A 20,342-nucleotide genomic window follows, 5' to 3' on the forward strand; every position below is an offset into this window, starting at 1 on the left:
CGGCCCCACTACACCCCCTGCCCCCACCCCCTAACACAAACCTAAAAAACATAAAAAATAATAATAAAAAAAATAAACATAAAAAAAAAAATACATTTTGTGTGTCTATGTGTCTCTATTTATGAACAAGAAAATACAACTGCAACACATTATAGCAGTTTTTACAATGACAGGTTAATATTAATACGTTTTATTGTAGAATTAGTCAGTGGCTACAGGTTTGATATTGTTTAAGTAAGGTTGTCGTTTCTGTCCATTCAATAGGATGTCTTTGAGGACACCAGTGCAGTGACTGGAAACCTACCAAGCACACTGATGATAAGGGTTCATGTTTTTAAAACCAGTTCCACAATAGTTGGGATAAAGTTCTGTTAATGAGCAGCCTGAACAGGATTTCTCTCATCTATCCAATCCTGCCTCACTGAGTGTTTTCTTTAAAGAATGGTAACAAATGAATAAAAATTAAGGGTAACAATAATTTTGCAACGCACACATCGTAAAAAAAATTAAAAACATGAGACATGACATGGAAGCTATAGGAATAATTATGATTTTTTTTTTCCATAAAAATGTTAATAGGAAAATGAATAAGCCCTTGAACTCAATATAAACAGGTGTGTCTTATTTGTCTAGTGTAGTAGAACAATTCGGCATAAGTTTGGAGTCAGTGGGTCACATGATGTGGAACCCATTGAGAAAACTAATGAGTTTCCAATGAAACAGTAATAATTATAATTTTTCCTATAATACTAATTTAAAACAGAAGAAGCCCTTGAAACCAATATAAAGAGGTGTGTCCTATTTTTCCAGTGTAGCGGTAGAATTCGGGCATAAGTTTGGTGTCAGTGGGTCACATGACCATTGGAAGAATTATGATTTTCGTCCCAAAAATATTAATATAAAAATTAATAAGCAGTTGAATCCAATATAAATAGGTGTCTCCTATTTGTCCATAAGTTTGGAATCAGTGGGTCACATGACGCAGAAGCTACTGAGAGATCTACTGAATTTTCCATGAAAAAAGTAGTAAAAATTATGATTTAAATATTTAGAAGTGTGTCTTATTTGACCAGTGTAGTAGTACAATTCGGCATAAGTTTGGAGTCAGTGGGTCACATGACGTGGAAGCCACTGAGAAAACGAATGAGTTTCCAATGAAACAGTAATAATTATGTATAATAATAATTATGATTTTTCCTATAATATTAATTTAAAACAGAAGAAGCAGCTGAATGAATCCACTATAAATAGGTGTGTCCTATTTGTCCATAAATTTGGATTAAGTGGGTCATACGATGTGGAAGTTGTTGAGAAAATTACTAAATGAAAAAGTAATTAAAGAAATCTGATTTTAACAGCCCCACTACATTTTAGTAAAACATCACAGTGCTTCCTCTAAAACAGGTGTAAATGTTGTGTATTATAACAGGCTGTGCAGCAGCTGAGTCTATATAGTGAGGTATAGTATTGTATAAACCTAATAAAACAATAAATAAAGCAAAGACGCAACACAACCAAATACAATTCAAAAGATCCACTGAAGTATTTTTATCAACTGAACCATTATATGCCATATCTTTGCATGTACTGGCTTTCTTAGAGGCTCATGCTTTTCACTCAAAACAAAACTATAATATAAACTGTTATATATGTTTGTCTGTACATTAACAAAGTATACATTAAATGACCCATCTGCTTCAGGCCCATATGAGCTGGCTCCTTTTTCCTTGCCAGGTTGTGTGGTTGTATTGCATTGGCCTCTTTCAGGCATTTTTAAACTTGTCATCTTCAGTCACAACCAACACCACTTGAGGCAGTTAATCAGGTTAAGCACAGTTCTCTCTCTGGAGTTCAAAAGGCTCTGTGTGACTTTTTCTCCACACATACTCTCTAAGGCCTAGTGACTGATTTCTTCAGAATAAGTCCAGTTCAGATTTAAAGAATTAGCTCTACTACATTCAGTTTGGACTAATGCTATTTGAACCGAAATGCAGACACAGAGGGTGGCGGCAGAGTAACTACACACAGTTTAATTATTCAACACAAGTAGGTCTGGGTCTGAGGGAATCAGTGGTAGCCTAGAACATAGGAGTAAGGCTGAGGATTGGGTTAGTAGTTGAATTGAGCAAGGCAGGAAGGAGAGGCTGAAGAAAACCAGGCAGAAGGGGAACCAGGGAGACGAGGTGATGAGGCCCATTAATGAGGCATGCGGCTTAAGTGAAAAAGCTGAAGCATTTAGGGAACTAAGGAAACAGGAGAACAATGGCTGTGATGGTGTGAGGCTGGCGAGGCTGTGCTTTGACTTCAATGCACTTGATTTCACTCCAGCAATAAAACACACATAACCAGACACACAAAGACAGAGAGGGAGAGTGGCTGCATGCAAGGAGGGAGAGGAGGAAGAAGCAGAGGACAGGCTTTATTCCTTTATCCAGAGATGACGTCAACTTTGTTCTGAAATGAAGTTCCCTATGTTTTTCTTCTTTTAACTGCATCTTGTCACATAGCTAAAATAAAGTCCTGATATTTCTTAAAGGTGTTTTGCACCAAGTTACTACGCCTATTGCAGTGGCGTAAAGATGCAGGACTTGCAAAATAGTATGAGAGAGATTAAATCAAAGGAAAATAACAGGAATCTGTGCAGCAGAGGCCAAGATATCCAAATTTATAATCCCAAAATGCAACTCAGTTGTATCTTCCCTTAGAGTGTCATTACCCTGTAAATCTCATCTTAAATCATTTATACTTCACACCTCGTTTGTCATGCATTTATTTTTTATCTTTTGTCTTAGGAGATAAACCTGATCACGCCACCACAGCTATTTCTTTTATGTGAACTTATCTTGATGTGTGAAGTTGGTGGAGTCATTGTATCTTTAATTGTCATTTTGCATACTGTAAGTGGTTGCACTGACGCTTTAATCTTCATTAAGCATTTTGAGGAGTAGACCCTGTGGATCCCAATGAATTCACTACATTAACCATTAATCAAAAGTGCAACAGAAACACATGGACAGACACTGGATTTGTGGAATCACCCTTTAATTAGCGCTCCGGCGTTAATTCAAAATACTGTCGGATGTTTGCATGTAAAACCTACATTCACAACGCCTGTTTAATTTATAGTTGATCTGCTTGACAGATGACACTTTTGCTTTTTATTCCAACTTTACACGTGGTTACTGGCCAGTATGCAAGTGTCTCACATGAAAGGAAACAATATATTTTTTTGGGGAGACTAATGTACATTTCAAGAACAAGAATCCCTTTATTACATCACTAAAGGTAGTATCAAAACACATATTTCATTGACACTGCAGTTTGCATATTTATAATTCCATTTTACAAGCATTACAACCATGTATGTTTTGGCACTAGTTGAATAATACTGTCAACCTGGAACAGAAATATAGTGTTTCCCTTTATAATCTTTCACATGTCAACATTAGCTACGATACAGTACATTCATAAACAAAATCCTTCATGGCTCGAAAGTCCCCAATTTAACACCTGAGACTTTATATGCTGGAAGCAAACAAAGCTGCATTATCTTACTGCTGGTTTCAGTCGTAGCGTCTAACAGAACAGGTCCACTGTGAAGCCAGCAGATGGCAGAGCCGTGACCTGGACTGAGCTGCTGTCAGGATCTCTATCCTAACAGAGAGGCTTCACTGTTTTACACTTAATATTTATCACAGACTGATTCCAAACATCCCTTAAGATGTCACTGCACTTAACAGTGTTGGTCCATTACTCGCTTTTAAGGCTAAAATATATCTCTATCTATATCTGTCTGTAAAATCTATAGGTTTTTACACTTATATGTGTTGTTATTTGGCGCCCTTCATCCAGAACCACAGGCAGTTAGTATTACAAATAACATAAAAAAATGCAATGGATATTTCAAATAATAAGCATAACAAAGGCAACATAAGTCTTCTCACAGTTACTGAAATATAGGATTATGGAAGCCAGGACGAGGAAATAAGATGGGTTTTCAAAAAGCACATTAGCACCGTGTGTTATATGCTTCAGGAAACAACCAAGCATCGGCTGAAACTTTAAAATTCATTCATTCATTCATCTTCTGTAACCGCTTATTCCTGTTAAGGGTCGCGGGGTCTGCTGGAGCCTATCCCAGCTGTCATCGGGCGAGCGGCAGGGTGAAACTTTAAACTTGTAAAAGAAAAATATTCAGCTATTCAATATCTCCATCAGATTGCTGAGTGCAAATAAGAATGGTGACTGAATAAAATTATGTCTGGGAGGTAAAAGGTTAGATATACCAGAATATCTTCTGTAAATATTAAAGCTGCATTCAGTTTAACAGTGAACATGCACGAAGGGTGCCGAGTGACCGTACCTGAAACCTCACATAACCCTGTACTACAATCTTAAATGCATCTGCAAGCACTCAATTGGAGACTAAAATTGGATACAACCCAATAAATATTTGGTCCTTAGGGGTCTGTCCTTCACTACTTGAATTAAAAATAGATACTACGATAAAGTGCCATATTACAGTGTTTCTTTGACTGCATATGAGCAGACAAACCACAAAACTGAAAGAACTGTGTGAGAAGTATGTGCTTGTAATGCACAGAATTACAATTGCAAATATTCAAAAATATTTGCATGTAGGTTCTCTCCTGGTACTCCAACTTCTTCCTACCGTCCAAAGACATGCTTGTAATTCTAAATTGCCCGTAGGTGCGAGTGTGGCTGTCTCTGTCTCTCTATGTTAGCCCTGCGATAGACTGGCGACCTGTCCAGGGTGTACCCCACCTCTCGCCCACTGACAGCTGGGATAGGCTCCAGACATTTGTTTTTATAATAAAAGCATGTGCAAATGAAAGAGAAAAAAAATGGCCTGGAAGACACAAGTCTTCAGAAAATCATGTGCATGGTGGAGAAAAAAACGTGTATGACTGTGCAGTAAGTCAAGGACGTAGGCGATCCTTTTCGTCGACCAAGAGTTTACCACCACAATGTAGGAGGATTTACAACAAGATACAAACTCAGTGAAATACTGAGAAATGGAAAGGCCCTCTGGCAGTTGGCAGATTACAAAAATCTGTCTCCAGTAAAATTATAGAAAGGCAACAGTGTAGAGACATGTTTCACACAGCTGACAGAAGCAACAAGGCGAACGCAGAGATGGACACATCTCTGTGCACCGGTTCAACCAAATGTACAAACAAATAAGCTTTTCAGGTTGAGAAGCAACATTCCTCTTGAAAACCAGTAAAAAAAACAGAACAACCGGCAGAGAGACCCCCCACCCCCCCAAGCAAAAGTTGAGGGCAGCTGCAGTGAAGACCAGGGAGAGCAGGGATATTTGTTTTTTCTTTTTATGTGAATCTTTTCACTTGGCACTTCTTGGTAGTATCTATTATTTTATTTCCAACGGAGCCTGGAGAAAAAAAAAAAAAAAAGATCTCGTCTGTTCAAATCTCTGCTCAGTCATGTGAGCAGAAATAAACGAAGAGGTAACAGTGTCACTCACTGGTGGTGTTTAAGCGTTAGACATTGAAGTGATTTTACAGACTTTAAGAGGAGGCGCTGTCAGGTTTGTTCTTGGTCCGCTGGGAGGAAACTTTTCGACAGTGCAGGTAGACAGAGAGGGGATGAATGAAGGCCAGCAGGCTGAGCAGCGTCAGACCGATGTTCACCTGCCGAAGCATGAAGGGAGAGGGAGGAAGCAGCGTGAGGAGGGCTCACAGATAAGATACTAAGAACTTAGTTCTTATGATGCATGAAATGTACTCACATATAAAGGATCTCCGTTCAGAGCTCCTTTCACCAGAGCGAAGCAGGGATACTGCAGCAGTGAAAACACCGCAGACAGAGCCATGACCAGACCATACAGCTTCCCAAAGTGGCATGACGGGAAACTACATGCAAACAAATAGGGTGAAGAGGAAAAGGATTAGCATTAAAACACACCTTAAGAAAATATAAGCTATACTTCAATTAACACCTTATTTCAAATCTAATGTTTCTTCTTACTAAATCAGTAAAACATCATTAAGATTAAAAATCTCCTGGCCAAGAAAATCAGTGACAAATTACGAAATACATTCATGATATACAAATATGTTTGTATGCAATGTATATTACAACAAATAAATCTGTATTCTGAATATCGTAAAGTGCCTTGATGCATCTTCGTGACAAGCAGATAGACATAAAAAAAACATGGAGCAGATAAATTATTGAGTGACACTGCCCACCTCAGAAACATGTCGGCCACAAACGGGCCTGTGTGTACTTGTTCGAGTGGGCTAGTCGATACTCACGCCACACTGATGAAGGCTGCGTTGCCGCCGTAGAGGAAGGAGCGGTTGAGGACCTGCAGGACGAAGGTGAGGTACTGAAGCGGCAGGAAGGGGGTTGAGGCACAAACAGAAAACAGCAAGCACTGCAGCGCTGTCAGGAAGAGGGAAAGGACGGAGGCCCGCAAGTCCACGTCCTGCTCGGTCTCTCCTGTAAACAAAAAAAAATGCACAAAGTGAAAAGGGAAAATCAATAAAGTGGCGACACATAGAGAACAGGTTTATTCCAACTAAACATTGCACCTAATTTAGTCTTGGAAATAAGTAGCGATGGCTCAGCCAGGACATCAGTGTTGTAACGTATTTAAATTTGGCCAAGACATTGTCCAATGAATCATGCCAAGTCCTGTTACTAACATCTAAGAATTACTACCAGAATTTGTTCAGTTTACATTGAAACATTAAGCAGCCTCTTGAGTGGCATGAATCCAAATTTAATTACTAAACCTCCAACTGGACTTTTAATACTGACGCAGGAACGAAATTCATTTAAAAGCTCCTACACTTGCTGCCAAGGGTTTTAAGAATTGATTTTAAGATCCTATTCATCTCGCTAAAAGCACTTCACTTAGAGTACATGTCAAAGAGACTCTCCTTGTAAAAACCTGCACTCATTTGGTAATCCTGAGACGACAACCTCAGATGAGGCAGAGGACTAAAGACGGTAGAGGTTCTTTTTTTTTCTGGGCTTTTTGGCTATTAAAAACAGGTCCACATTGTTCTTATAATATTTCAATGTGCCAGCCCTGAGTAAATATGTATGTGCAAACGACGTTTGACGTTTTGTCAGTCTTCTCATTAAGGATTCTTAATATTTTAAAGCCATTAAATGTTTTTATTTTAGGTTATTACCTAATAAAAATCTCTTTTGTGCTTGGGTTTATGCTTTCTCTGTCTGAAAATTGAAAAATGTGAAAACCGGCGGGACCAGCAGAAACCATTATGCAACTCATATTCAAAATGAACACAAGGTTGATTCTTTGTGTTGCCAGACTGCTGTTTAGAGTCTGCTTTGCATGCTGGCTCACCCACGACTCACCCATAGCAGGTCTGCCACGGATATTGTCCATTTTATATATTCATATTAGTCAGTGTTAGTGTGTTACCTGCAGCACGAGGTTTCTTCTTGAGTCTGTCCATGATGAGGCCGTTCCAGGGAGCACACAGCACGCCACACAACTGCGAGATGGCAAAGGCATTCGTGTACTGGCTCACTGCAGAGAAAAACAGACGATGATTTGCAGCTCGCAGTCTGCCAAGTCTGCACAAAAGTGAGATTAACGGCCAAAGAAAAGCTTCACAAAGCAAGGAAAGATTTTTTAAAGTTAAGGTCACGGCTGTTTTTACCACAAAGATTTAAAGTTTAGCTGGTAACACTGCTGTAAAGTGATTTGTATACACAGTCAGTTACTCGATTAAACAGAATGTGTTAGCATAAGATAAAGTGCTTGATGCTTTTTAGTGCTTTCCATGAAATAAGTAAAAGAGAAACTGTAGTTGTGTAAATGTTTATATAAATATATTCTGTACACTGACACAAATCATAATTACTTAGCTACATTTTTCACCAGGTATCAGTGAGGCACATTAGTGTCCATCCAAGACCAGTTATGTGTAGAATTAGAGGCTAACTAGAAAGTATTTACTGAACTTCATCAGCTAATTGTACACAACGTTCATTTTAGTTCTGGCAGTGAGGTAGTGAGGTGCTGCATGTGTTTACCCAGCGTGGACTCTCCGGCCGTCAGCCTCTGCAGCATGGGGTTGAGGGTGCCGATGAACAGGTAATGCCTGAGCTGCATCACCGACAACCAGACCAGGTGCCAAAAGAAGAACCTGGACATCAAACACTCACGGAAACTCTTCTCTGGAGGAGGACAGGACAGGTCACAGAGACGAAGGGAACAAAGAGGACACATTACGTAAAGAATATATAAATTATATCAAAGGAATAAGATAAATATTCTTTCATATTTCTGTGCACAGACCTTGCTTTGCAGGGACGCCCTTGCTGAGTGGCATTTCCTCGTTCGCCCTCTCCGCATTCCCATTTGCTGCCACCTCTGAGCTCTGACTCTCTGGTTTTCCACAGCTCATTCTGCCAGAGGTCAAAGGTCACAGAGTGGTCAGTCACAAACTGAAGGCATTGACGTCTTATTTACTTTATAAGTTAGATTTACAGTTATAAATTCTATAATCACACAACAGGAAATGAAGGATAACGTTCAATAAGTGGTGGGATCATAAAAAAATTAATGTTGTCTTCTATATTTGAAACTGAACTGGGCGAGGAAGTGACTTAGACTTAAATTCTCTCTTTTTCAGTTGTTCACTTTTTTTTTTAAATAATCCCAAAACTTATAAAATGAGTGGATTACTTTTTAAATGGATGTTGTGGCCCATATTTTAAACAAAGTCAAAATAAGCCAACAATAAGTAGCAGCATTGCGTTTTATTGAACTTCTTAATAAGTTTCAATTTCCCGCTCGACACAAAGAATACGTGATGGTGTTTTTACATCTTGATCATGCTCGGCTGTAACATACAGAATATACAGTTGGTGTCGTGCCCATGTGATGATGCCTGTGTGATCTGGATTCTTACCCGTACGTGTAGCGATCAGGCAGCGGGTAGGGGATGAAGTTTTTGGGCAGCAAGACGAAAGTCCTGAGCAGGTGAATGATGCTGCAGGTGGAGAGAAAGAGGAAGGAGGCGCGAAGGGAGATGCCAGACTCGTGTAACAGCTACGGAGGAAGACATGGTGGAGACGACTGTTAGTACATTTAGGCTGCATCGATATATTTTTTAATGTGAGAGTTGTCGCCTTACCTTGATGACGAGGAAGAGCGCTGAGGATGAATCAAAGGCCCCGTTATAAAGAGTGATGATGGTGGAGCGACGTGAGCCGAACAGGTTTCCCACCTTTAGGAGAGAAATATGAATTCGTTATAAATGATTGACTGTGAGGGACTTTCTTTGAAATTCTGACTGGACGCTGTCCTATTTACATCCAACTTTCTGTCTTCTGCAAGAGATGATTTTGAGGCTGTGGTTTAATTTCCTTTAAAAAACAAAAAAAGAAAACAAAAAAGTTTTTTCTTCCCACAGCATCGTGAGCGAGATCAGAGGACAGTGCATTCAACACAAAGAGCACTGAGGGCAGGCTCAGTCTGATGCCTTTTGTTATTAAACCTCAGATTTATTAAAAGAAAAGAAAGCTAATTCAACCATGAGAGTTTTCCGGAAAAAAACAAAAGTGCTGTAGACAAGTGGTTCTCGATCCAGACAGAGCTTAAGAATATTTAGCATGCAGGCTCAAGAAAGAGCTCAAAAGCTTTATCATCAGATTTGAAAGGATGTGACAGAAGCCTAGAGATTTAGTCCAACTGTTCACAATTAATAACAGAGATCCACTTTCATGTTGAACGATTTGATTAAACGTTTTCAGTTTGAGGGTTTTTCTCTTTTATATATAATTTTATATTTGGGCGTTTTAGTCAACTTGAAGTCTGGAAAATTGTGATGGGCAGTTTATCACAGTTTAATAGGAGCATAATCAACTGAACAGTAAAGATAATCATGAGAAGATCCATTCAAAGTGACAATATTTAATCTTAGTAAATGTTTCAGTACCTGCATGTTGGTGATCAGGAACAGGATGCCGCCCACAGCCAGGAAGGAGAGAGCTGGGAACAGCAGGTTGGGCAGAGCTGATGGAAAAATAAGAAGAGTGATTTGTAACCCTTTCTGTTCTTGATGATATTTACTGACAGGCGCGTGAGAAACAAACAGACTAGTGTTTTTCACCTGTAGTTGAGAAGGCCACCATCAAGGTACCAATGGTGTAGAGACATCTAGTGAGAGAGAGACATTTTTTTTTTACAGTTAAACAGGTAAAATTAAAACATTAAAGAGGATTAAAACTTGTTCACTTCTTGTAGGTTGGTCTGCCTCAGGTTCTGTTTAGAGAACCTTTGGCCGACTTTAATTTCCTTCTCTTCGCCCGTCCTAAGCAAAGATCCGCTCTCGTCTCTACATCCACTAGTCCAACTATTTGCATTCCTTGGCTCTGTATTTTCACTCCACCCTCTTTTATTGGAAAAATATGGATGTCCTCTGTGACTGTTTGTTATTGTGGATTTAGACATATCTGGGTCAACAAAATAGGCATGTATTAAGTGACTTTTCTATTTCTTAATCATTTTCTTGCACTTTTCCTCTTTCCAGTTCCACATATTTAAGCATCTGACATTCGATTGAACTTCACTGCTTGCTTTGAACTCCTAACTAGATACCTTAGATGCTTCACTTAACATCCCCCAAGAGACTTTTGTTTCCTCAATCTGTACCTTTTACTTTACAGGAGCCCAAACTGTATATTTATCCAAATGCGCGCCAACATTTTACAAGAATGGAAACTTAAACAATACAATTTCCTCGCCACCTCCTCCTCCTCATGAGACTACAGCTGTTACTGAAATCAAATAGCTTTGAAACCTTTAGAGGAAAACACCAGAGAATCACAACCAGAGCCAATTGCCCGAACATGCAGACAGAGTCACAGTCGTGCAGGAAAAGGAGGAGAGGAAAATGTGTTTGGTTTTGGAAAAACAGAAGACTTCTGGAGTAAACGGCTCTTTGATAGTCCCATCACTGCAGAATCAAAAGACCGAATCTTATAGCAAAAGTAATCTGTTACAAACTCAAATTCACATGAAGGAGTTGCTCTACTTTTTGGTATCAAAACTGCATTGCATTTTAAGTTCATCTCTGTTTTATCGATACGTCATTTAATCTGAGCCACACGTCAGCGGCAGGCATGTAAAACAGAACGCCCTCAATTCCAGACTGAAAATGAACTGAAAAGCTACTAGTTACACCTTGCTCAGTAATCACACTAATGAACAACCATTACTGGTGTTTACTAGTCAATGTTTGTCATTTCATTTCCTGGTGGGCTTTAAGTCCTCTATTGAGCATTTACATAATGATTCCTTTAACTAATTGCTCCAAATTCATTAAGACATTGGACTCACATTGCAAAGAGCCGAGACACAGTAGTACCAAAGCGGTCAAAGAGGAAACCGTTGGGCAGCGTCATGAAGTTATTCATAAAGGAGGCAACGGTGAAAATGAGTGAGAACTGTTCATCTTGTCCACTGCAATCTGTAGGTAAATAAAATCAGAGAATGACGGAATCAGTGAAATATGAAGTTAAACATGAGAAAGGTCTGATGTAATACATATACAGATATACACACAGATCAGGCATAACATTATGACCAGGAGAAGTAAATAACATTGACCACTTTGTGACAATACAATGTTCTGCTGGGAAACCTTTGAACCTGGCATTCATGTGGATGCTACTTAGACACGTACCACCCACCTAGACCGGACCAGGCAGCCCCACCCCATAGCAATGACACTCCTTGATGGCAGCAGCCATCCCCAGCAGGATGCAGACTGACACAGACACACACACAAAAACAGTTTAGGAACAACTCAAAAAACATGAAGAACAGCACAAGGTGTTGACCTGGCCTCCAAATTCACTAGATCCCAAACTGTGTCTGTGGGATGATCCACAGAGGCCCCTCCCCTCAAACCTTAGGACCCAAAGACCCCCACTAACAACATCATGCTGTCAGACACCACAGGACACCCTCAGAAGACCCATGTCCATTCTCTGATGAGTCACAACTGTTTTGAAGGCACAAGGGAGACCTACACAATATTAAGATCTTATTAAGGTCATAATGTTATGCCTGATTGGTATACATATTTAATTCCAAATCTATTCAAATCCAGGTGCTTAAAAGGACAGTGTGAAATTACATTTAGAATTTAAAGTAACGAAGATGAGGACATCAGACTTACCTAGGGTGTGGGTTGAATTGACTCCAGTGGCGTTGACGCACAGAGAGCTGAAGTAGCCCTCGTTCTTCAGGACAAAAACAAGAGAAGCCCATCCAAACACGGCTCCGGCAAAACACAGACACTCCACCAGACCCGTAGCAAAGGTGAGGTAGCGTCGCACCAGCAAGCTCTTGTCAAATCCCGACATGGTCCAACACACTCACACACAGACACACCAGCGCTCAACAGTATACGTACACCTGAACAGACCAACACTCATACACAAAAGTGGCTCTGGTCACTGCGCCTATCAAAGAAGAAAATAAACATGAGAAATGTTTTGGGTTCTTTGAGCATTAGGTCATGACATCAGTTGGTAAGAGTAACTACTCATTTACATCCAAAAGAACCAGTCCTAGAGGCCATCAGATTAAATGGAAAATGTAAAAGTTAAACAAGCAAGACGTGAGCTACAAATGGAAACGAACGGGCACGAAACATCCTGCCTGAATACAGACCATTTGGTTACTCCTCTTTCAAAAACAGACAAGCACAAATTCAGAAGCCGATGCCGCAAAACCCCAGGTTGAAAAACAGAATGAGACTGAAGCAAGCAAAACACGATGTTGCAACACCATGCGTTCTGCTATCTAGCACTCACAGTTCGGCCTCCGAGGGTGTCCCCACGCGCTCTGACAAACCACAGCTCTCCACCAGCCTCACTCTCTTGCTTTAAATGCAGCTTTTCCTTCCTCTTTCTCACTGCTCCCTCCCCCAAATGTTTTTCTCTGTCTCAATCACCCTCTGCCATGCAGCACAGAAAATCCCTCTCCCCGGGGTACGGCTGGCTGCAGAAAATAAACACTCCTGCATTCCCAGCAAGCCAGAAAACTAAGCCACAGAAGCTATGAGACAAACTCCAGATGTGGATGCTGGGAGCGCTTAGCCAAAAAGTCATGTGACTCGCCCAAGGAAAAGAAAAAAACTCTGCAAGTACCGTGTGTAAACTGGCCCTGAGTGTAATAACTGGGTCCGTATAAAGAAAGCATCGCTGATAGGCCTTATCGCTCCGTTGACAGGCCTGTAGAAGGATGCGGCAGTAACACATGACTTCCACAAATGCTTCTGGCTTCCCCGGAGGAAAAAACAGCAATTAGTGGTAAGCTCCTGCAGAGTAATCCATACTTTTAACACTGTGACATAAAAATAAGAAAAAGAGATGGTTTAAAAATCGAGATCTCTTGGTTGTTTCAGGTCGCTTAAGTCCGAGACTCAACCTGGAAGTATGAACGTACCTGACAGTTACAGCCACTTCTGTAGAGCAGCCATTTTATTGCGAGAGCTGAAGTAAAAAAAAATAAATGAGGAAACGCTTTTGTCTGTCAAAACAGGCTTCTCTCTAAGTGTGACTTTTTTTTCCCCCACATGAACCCTAAGTGTTAAGGTTGACTGTGACACATAACAGTATCAAGACAGAAGCTTTAAATACTGAAACTGAAAAATTTATATGAGAGGGCTGCCAGGAATTACATGTTAACTTTAGCTATTTACCGTAAAAGTCTTCAGTTTAATGACCAGCTTGATCATCAATTAGTCATTTGACATTTGTGTGAAATTTTGTCCTCATTTGAATATGATTTGTTGAGTTATGTGAGGTCATTGACCGCTGGCTGCCTACATGTTGTCACTGCCAAAAGATGTTCCTGATATATGACATTCACAAAAATGGTACATATGTGAGTGACATCACTGTATTGCAGATCCTGAGGGGAGGTTGGTCAATGAACTACAGTGGAGTCCAACACTAATTACCCTTCACATCAGGAAGACTTTTAACATAACTGTGAGCAAGCATTAAAACTATTTAAGTGTAGATTCAAATGTTATTACAATTACATGGCAAAATATTGCAGTGTCGAACAGTTTCCCCTTAAAGGGGAACTACTGTTTTTTACAACCTGGACCTTATTTCTGCAAAGATCGTTTACTCACCCATGTAACTTTTGTGTCATTTGCATATGGTTCGTCCACAACCTCAGAATCGGAAAAATATTCAGCCATGCTGAAAAAAACTAGCAGTAGCAGTAGTTCAGAGATGACATCATCCAGGTCAGAAGACATCATCCGGGGTCTGTAGATAGACCTACAGACCCCGGATGATGATAACATGTTACTCCGGACTCAATGGGGAATAGCATTAGCGTATCATAACAAAATATTGGTATTGGTAATGTGTTATTCAGAGGCTGCGTCTCGGTGCGCTGTCACTCCCGCTATATGGATATACGCTGATCTAATCTCCTGAACGAGTGCAAATGACACAAAAGTTATATGGGTGAGTAAACAATCGTATTTTATGCTAGAAATAAGGTCCAGGTTGTAAAAAACAGTAGTTCTCCTTTAAAACAGCAACAAACAACTGCACCTAATATTTAACACAATGTATTTATTTATGATTTTATCATTTTGTTCCGGTGTTTGGTGCAATGCATATATCTAATGTAATTTTCATACTGTCATTTTTGACCAATATTTCTACTGAAGTGTGTCATTACTGTTCATATGTGCATTCAGCCTCCACCACCTTTTCCATTTAACTCTACCCATTTAACCTTGATTGGTTTAGTTAGTTAGTTACTTAGGCTTAATACAGTGAATGTAAATAGGTTTTGTTAATATATTTACTCTTATATAGCTTCTTTGTCTCTTACCTTATTTTATTGTGTATCTAATTTGTATTTTTACTGTCTTGTAGCTGCTGCTGCTGCTCTAGCCGCTGCTGCAACAACTAAATTTCCCTTTGGTAAACAGTTAGTCACCATCCTGAGATGTTCTGGAGATTAAAGGGGCGAAACATCAGTGAGGGATGGCTCCCAGCTGAAGAACCTGCAGCCGGTACTTAGGCACTGGCGGAGGTGCATCAAGCAGAAATGCCGTGCAGGTACCAACATCTGCCTGTGAATCATTTTTTTTTTTTAGTCTTATCTTATTTTATCCTCTGTATCTTCCAGCACTAGGTTTTAATAGGTTTTAAGTGTCTGAGTATTCTTGAAATCATTGCATCAGTCTGCCATTATCCACGACCTCAGGGACGACCACTAAAGCAGACAACACTTAGACTCTGGAGACTATTATCACTTTGTTGGGCGATATTGGTTGATTTCACTGATTAAATTGATTTCACTGATTTAATTTTCTAGACTTTAATGTAAAACGGCCACAGTGACATTACGATAAAAGGAATCAATCTTGTAGTTGTTTCAGTAACTAATACTGCATCCATTTGCATTTAGTGGGTTGACGTTGTGTCACTGTTGCTATGGCAGATGAGCAGTCAGAGCACATACGCTTACATAATGTTCATTAGTAGGCCTGGATACTCTGCATAATGTTCATTAGTAGGCCCAGATACTCCTCATAATGTTCAGCCCTCATTCACTTTGATGTTCACTTTTTGTGCCAGGAGGATCCAGCAGCTGGCTTAGGGTGAATAGGGAGTTGAGTGCAGTTGTAAACCACTGCTATACAACCTCAGGATGTATAGTTGACTAATATCGTCATCTCATCACAAGACACAGATCTATTTACACACACATACACACTGTGGCACGCAACCAGGCTTTACGCACTTCCTAAAACCAGAGATCAACAGCTAACAGGCATCACTCCCTTACATGTGGGTGTAGCAAGAGCCCCGGGATACCAACCCCAAAGATCAGCATATGTCTTGAAACACATGACTTCTCTCTAATCATAAGTAACTCTAGGTTAAAGGACAATGATGGCGTTATTTGAGCTTTTCATAAAAACAGCATTGATTGAGTCATTTTGACATGTGTTTGAAGCCACAGTGTGGAAACATCACACATACTGTATAACAGCCATATTGTTGAACAGGGCTACATGGATATATGACCAGCATGGGAATGTCAGCTTTCAAACCAACATGGACAAGAAGACCTAAACGCGCTCAGACAGATTTAAACATCAGTGCCATGATACCTACGGAGAGCAGACGGCTATCTAATTTACTGATATCACTAACTGCCTTACTTTGAGATTCAAGTCAAGCATTAAAACTAGTGCCTTGAAGTTTTCTTCCTCCACCAACTATTCAATTTTGCTCCATATCTGTCCAGACTTATAATATACTGCATTGTACTGTATGTGTGGAGACTGGAAGAATTTTTACAGAATATTATAGTGTCACTGTGAAGCTGACCTTTTGGAGATATCATGTTGCCCTATCTTTATCCAAACATCTGTTGTGGAGTTAGTGACCTTTAACCTTTGAGAAAATATAGTCACTTCTTTCTTGAGTCTAAGAGGACTTTCGCCAAATTTGAGGAAATTCTTCCAAGGTATTCCTGAAATATCACTTTCATAGGTAACGTTAGTACGATATTGCTTGATGTTGGTAGACCTGGAGAAGACTTGTATATTTCATTCCCCTCCCCTCATATCCACCAATTTGGTTCTGTTAGATTTCTGAAAATGAGAAGGTTGTACCATAGTAAGTATGGAGCTAGAACCAGCGGTTAGTTAGCGTACCTTAGCATGAAAACTGGACACAACAACATTAGTTCTATAGACATGCTAAAAATTAATTAATCGGCTCATTAATTGACATGTAAAATAAAATTTAATTCGTGCAAAACGAACATGTACAATAAGGTTGTTTCACAGGGGTTGTGCGGCCGGTTATTCCTTGATGGCTCTCTGTTGGTTGCCTTTCAATTATCTTTCATTGTTGTTAACTTTAAGCAAAGTCAGACTGGCTCTTTCCAGTTTGCTGTGATAAGCTAAGTTAAACTAAACTAAGCTAATCACCAGCTAGCTATCGCTTAATATTTCAAGTACAGAAATTGTCTCATCTGACTGTGCTAGACTTTTTTTTTTTTTTTATTTGACGCCACATTCGCCAATTAGCATTAATATTATGCAGGAGCTTAAAGGTTTGGTGATTCAGACGGTTAGGTTTAGGTCAACGTGAGCGTTTAAGTAGGTTTCCAGAAAATGTATGTAAATCAACTCTACGTTCTCTGAAGTGATGGAAACATGTGCATGTGTTTCTGTATTTGCGTAACAAGCAGTCAAACACTCACCATTCCTACCATCAGGGAAAGTGCCAACATCAGCAACTTCTTGGGCAGTGAATGATCAGATGTCCTCATCTCCATGTTTCATAAAAGATGAAGCCAAAATAGAGACGAACCACGGGATTCTCTTTCTCCATAGCACTTCTTCTTTCTGAAAACGCTAAGGGGAAAGAGAAAGCTAAAGATGAAATGCCACATTTGACTTACGGGATCATTTGGTGAGAACATCCCAAATAATGCTATGATATTTGAAATCCCTCAAAGACAAAAAAAACAAAAACATTTTAACTGAACTGATGAAACATGTGAACTAAACAAGACTCATTGAAATGAACCGAATGTGAGGTTCAAGGTATTAAGTAATCAATGTGTGCCTGCCCTTCAAGGGTTAAACACACAACTGGTTAATGTTTAGAAAGTTCAGGAGCACAGAGGCTCAGAAAACTACCACACCTGGGTCAATGGGAGTTGGTTTATTGACAAGTCTTACATACGGTGCATAGTAGTTTGTGAGTGCACATCTTTATCTGGTGTACAACGCCTTAATGATCCTGAACATAAAGAATACAACAAAGACATAAATATAACAAATGAATAGTTGATCACTTTACTTTAGTCACTATTTTCATCCATTATTAGCATTATTTTTACATTTTCAAAATGTAGATTTCATAAGAGTGCAGTGACACTTCTTATAAATCAACCTTGATGGTAAGATCATGAGACTTCAGCATGTTATGATCTTTTATAGTAAAATGTTTCCACTTGCTAATCTTCATTAGAAGAACAATAAGGCTGAAACTAAATAAGATATCGTCTTGTTTTGTCTGCAACCGAGAGCTGAAGCCCCGATCTCATCAAGGCCATGAGAAGTGAGGATGATTGTAGCAAGCAAAGCATGAGGCAGTATTCCCATGAGTTCTTTGCTACTGTTTTGAAAGCCAAATCCTTTAAGCAAACATAAATAACATCATAAAATAATTATGGCCTCTCGATTATGGGATTTAGTTTGCATTTAAATAAATCCATCTATCCAAACATCTGACTTAGTTAGCTGTTGCAGGTGATTTCAACCTGCATGTAAAAGACATTATCCTGGTTTCAGTTAATGTAAACGAGGAGCAGGATTTTCATTTCTGTATGCTAGATCAGGGGTTGCCAAAATTTTCCATGCCAAAGCCCCCCAAACAGCATTTGCTTCTTGGCCGAGGACCCAATTTGCAAACCCACAGACAATGCTACAAAATATGTAAAGAAACATCAACTTTTAGAATGTTTTTTTCTTACTTTTATTCACTATTAAATAACTATTACATTTGTTTAGCATAAGTGCTGCCTCATATGTTCTGATTTTAGTTGGCCAGGAGTTCTTAGTTTTTTTGCAGCAGTGTCCTCCACAGCAGGGCTGTTGGTCTGTTCCTTCGGTCTCTTTCTTGTCAACAACAACCTGTCCGTTTTGCGCTAGCTACACGCTAGCTTGAGGAGCAGACCCCGCGACCCTTCACAGGAAGCGGTTACAGAAGATGAATGAATGAAGACAATGATTTAAAAAATAATTAGATTATATTTTTTTATTTTTGCAATTTTTTTTTCTTATGTTCCCTCCAATTGTCTGGGGCCCCACTAGCGCCCCCTGGCGGCCCCCAGGGGGTCGCGGCCCCCACTTTGAAAACCACTGTGCTAGATAATGATTAGACTTGGTGTTACAGACAATTCATTGCTGCTTGGTGCAGCATCATCAAGACACAGGCCAGCCTTGACAGTCTTGATGTCCTGTGTCATAGCCGGTGCGCTGAACGGTGTCCCACATTCACAGCCGCCGAGCGTCACGTTAGAAACGCTTCAGATCTATTTGAGCCTATAGCTTTTTGATGTCTCTGCATGGGAGGATATACACACTTACGTGGCGCTGTGATCTCCTACCGCGATCCCATTGTCCATAAAAATCCACACATTGTTCGTCCTGAGTTTATGTCAGATGTATGGAGCTCCAGGGATGAGGGGAGGGTCCGGATGACGTCAACGTGAGAGGAAGAAGGAAAAAAAACAAAGCTGCTCTGCTGCTCACATCCATAGACTGTATCTCTGATCTCTCTGTGCCTCCCCTAGGTCCAAATGTCCTAAAATAAATTAAAATAAAATATTACACGTGCTTTAAGGCTGGACAATAAATTTGAAAACAAACAAACAAAACAAAAGAAAAACTCTGCACCTGTTGGGGTGGACTCATAATTTAACATATCTAAACCAATTAGCCTTACACACTACATCTAACCAGTTGACCACCAAGAGTCGCATGATTAATTGTAAATGTAAAAGTAAATGTAAAGCACCTTCATTTTAAACCGTATTCGTATTGCAACGTTAATTCACTAGGAAGCCGCTGTGAGAATAAAACCACACTTGGTCTTTTGGCGCCCCCCTGTGAGCACACATAAAATTGCATTTCTTTCATGAATAAATACAGTATAGGTCCCTGCGGTGAAACTAGTGAAACGTATGTTACATAAGAATAAGATAATAATATATTCTAAATAATATTTAATGTAAAAACCGTGAAGCATCTATATAGATGCCATCTCTGTATAACACATTGCACTAGTAGTAAAATAAATGTAAGAACAAGAAAATTAAAATAATCAGAATTATTTTCTTTCAGTTTTCACCTTTATAGCTGGTATTCTGAAACAGGACCTCTATCTGAAAAGTTACTGTTCTTCCCCTTAAGTAAAGAAACTGCTCACTTATTTTTTCTTTACCTCAGACTGACTACACATAGCAAAGATTAAATCTGAAGCTGAGATCCTTCAATGTGTGCACCAAGATGCTGGAAATGCTTTAATAGTCTTCCGTTACCTGCTCTCCTTTCTCCACTGTGGTCCTCTGAGGGGGGCAGCATTGCAGCCGGTGACACCAACAGACCGAACAAACAGATGAGGAAGGCTGGCTCTGTCACTGGCTGCAGACAGGAGACTTCAAAGTGGTGGTAGAGAGGAGGACAAACTGTTATCAATCATGGATAACCCTTACCCTCGTCTGCGCCACATAC

At 39.7% G+C, this 20,342-nt stretch overlaps 1 protein-coding gene across 5 annotated transcripts; it reads right to left on the bottom strand.

Moving 5' to 3' along the window:
* Positions 1 to 2,903: 2,903 nt before the first annotated feature.
* Positions 2,904 to 20,042, bottom strand: LOC311492309 (equilibrative nucleobase transporter 1-like). Of its 5 annotated transcripts, none has more exons than XM_084550555.1 (15): positions 19,197 to 20,042; positions 17,300 to 17,453; positions 12,216 to 12,501; positions 11,372 to 11,501; positions 10,143 to 10,189; positions 9,969 to 10,045; positions 9,165 to 9,257; positions 8,940 to 9,079; positions 8,324 to 8,433; positions 8,059 to 8,202; positions 7,442 to 7,549; positions 6,300 to 6,486; positions 5,771 to 5,894; positions 5,549 to 5,672; positions 2,904 to 5,413 (listed from the first exon to the last, which is right to left on the bottom strand). In XM_084550555.1, the coding sequence occupies exons 3-14, from the start codon at positions 12,400 to 12,402 to the stop codon at positions 5,550 to 5,552; spliced, it is 1,470 nt and encodes a 489-aa protein (XP_084406681.1). In that variant the 5' UTR covers positions 12,403 to 12,501; positions 17,300 to 17,453; positions 19,197 to 20,042; the 3' UTR covers positions 2,904 to 5,413; position 5,549. The 5 variants fall into 5 exon arrangements, with proteins under 5 accessions (XP_084406681.1, XP_084406677.1, XP_084406680.1 ...); XM_084550551.1 differs by having other exon boundaries at positions 5,507 to 5,672; XM_084550554.1 differs by lacking the exons at positions 17,300 to 17,453; positions 19,197 to 20,042 and adding an exon at positions 13,192 to 13,320 and having other exon boundaries at positions 5,507 to 5,672.
* Between the last annotated feature and the right edge of the window lie 300 nt (positions 20,043 to 20,342).

This window comes from Chelon labrosus, assembly GCF_963514085.1.
Source record: "Chelon labrosus genome assembly, chromosome: 8".
NCBI classification, from domain to species: Eukaryota; Metazoa; Chordata; class Actinopteri; order Mugiliformes; family Mugilidae; genus Chelon; species Chelon labrosus.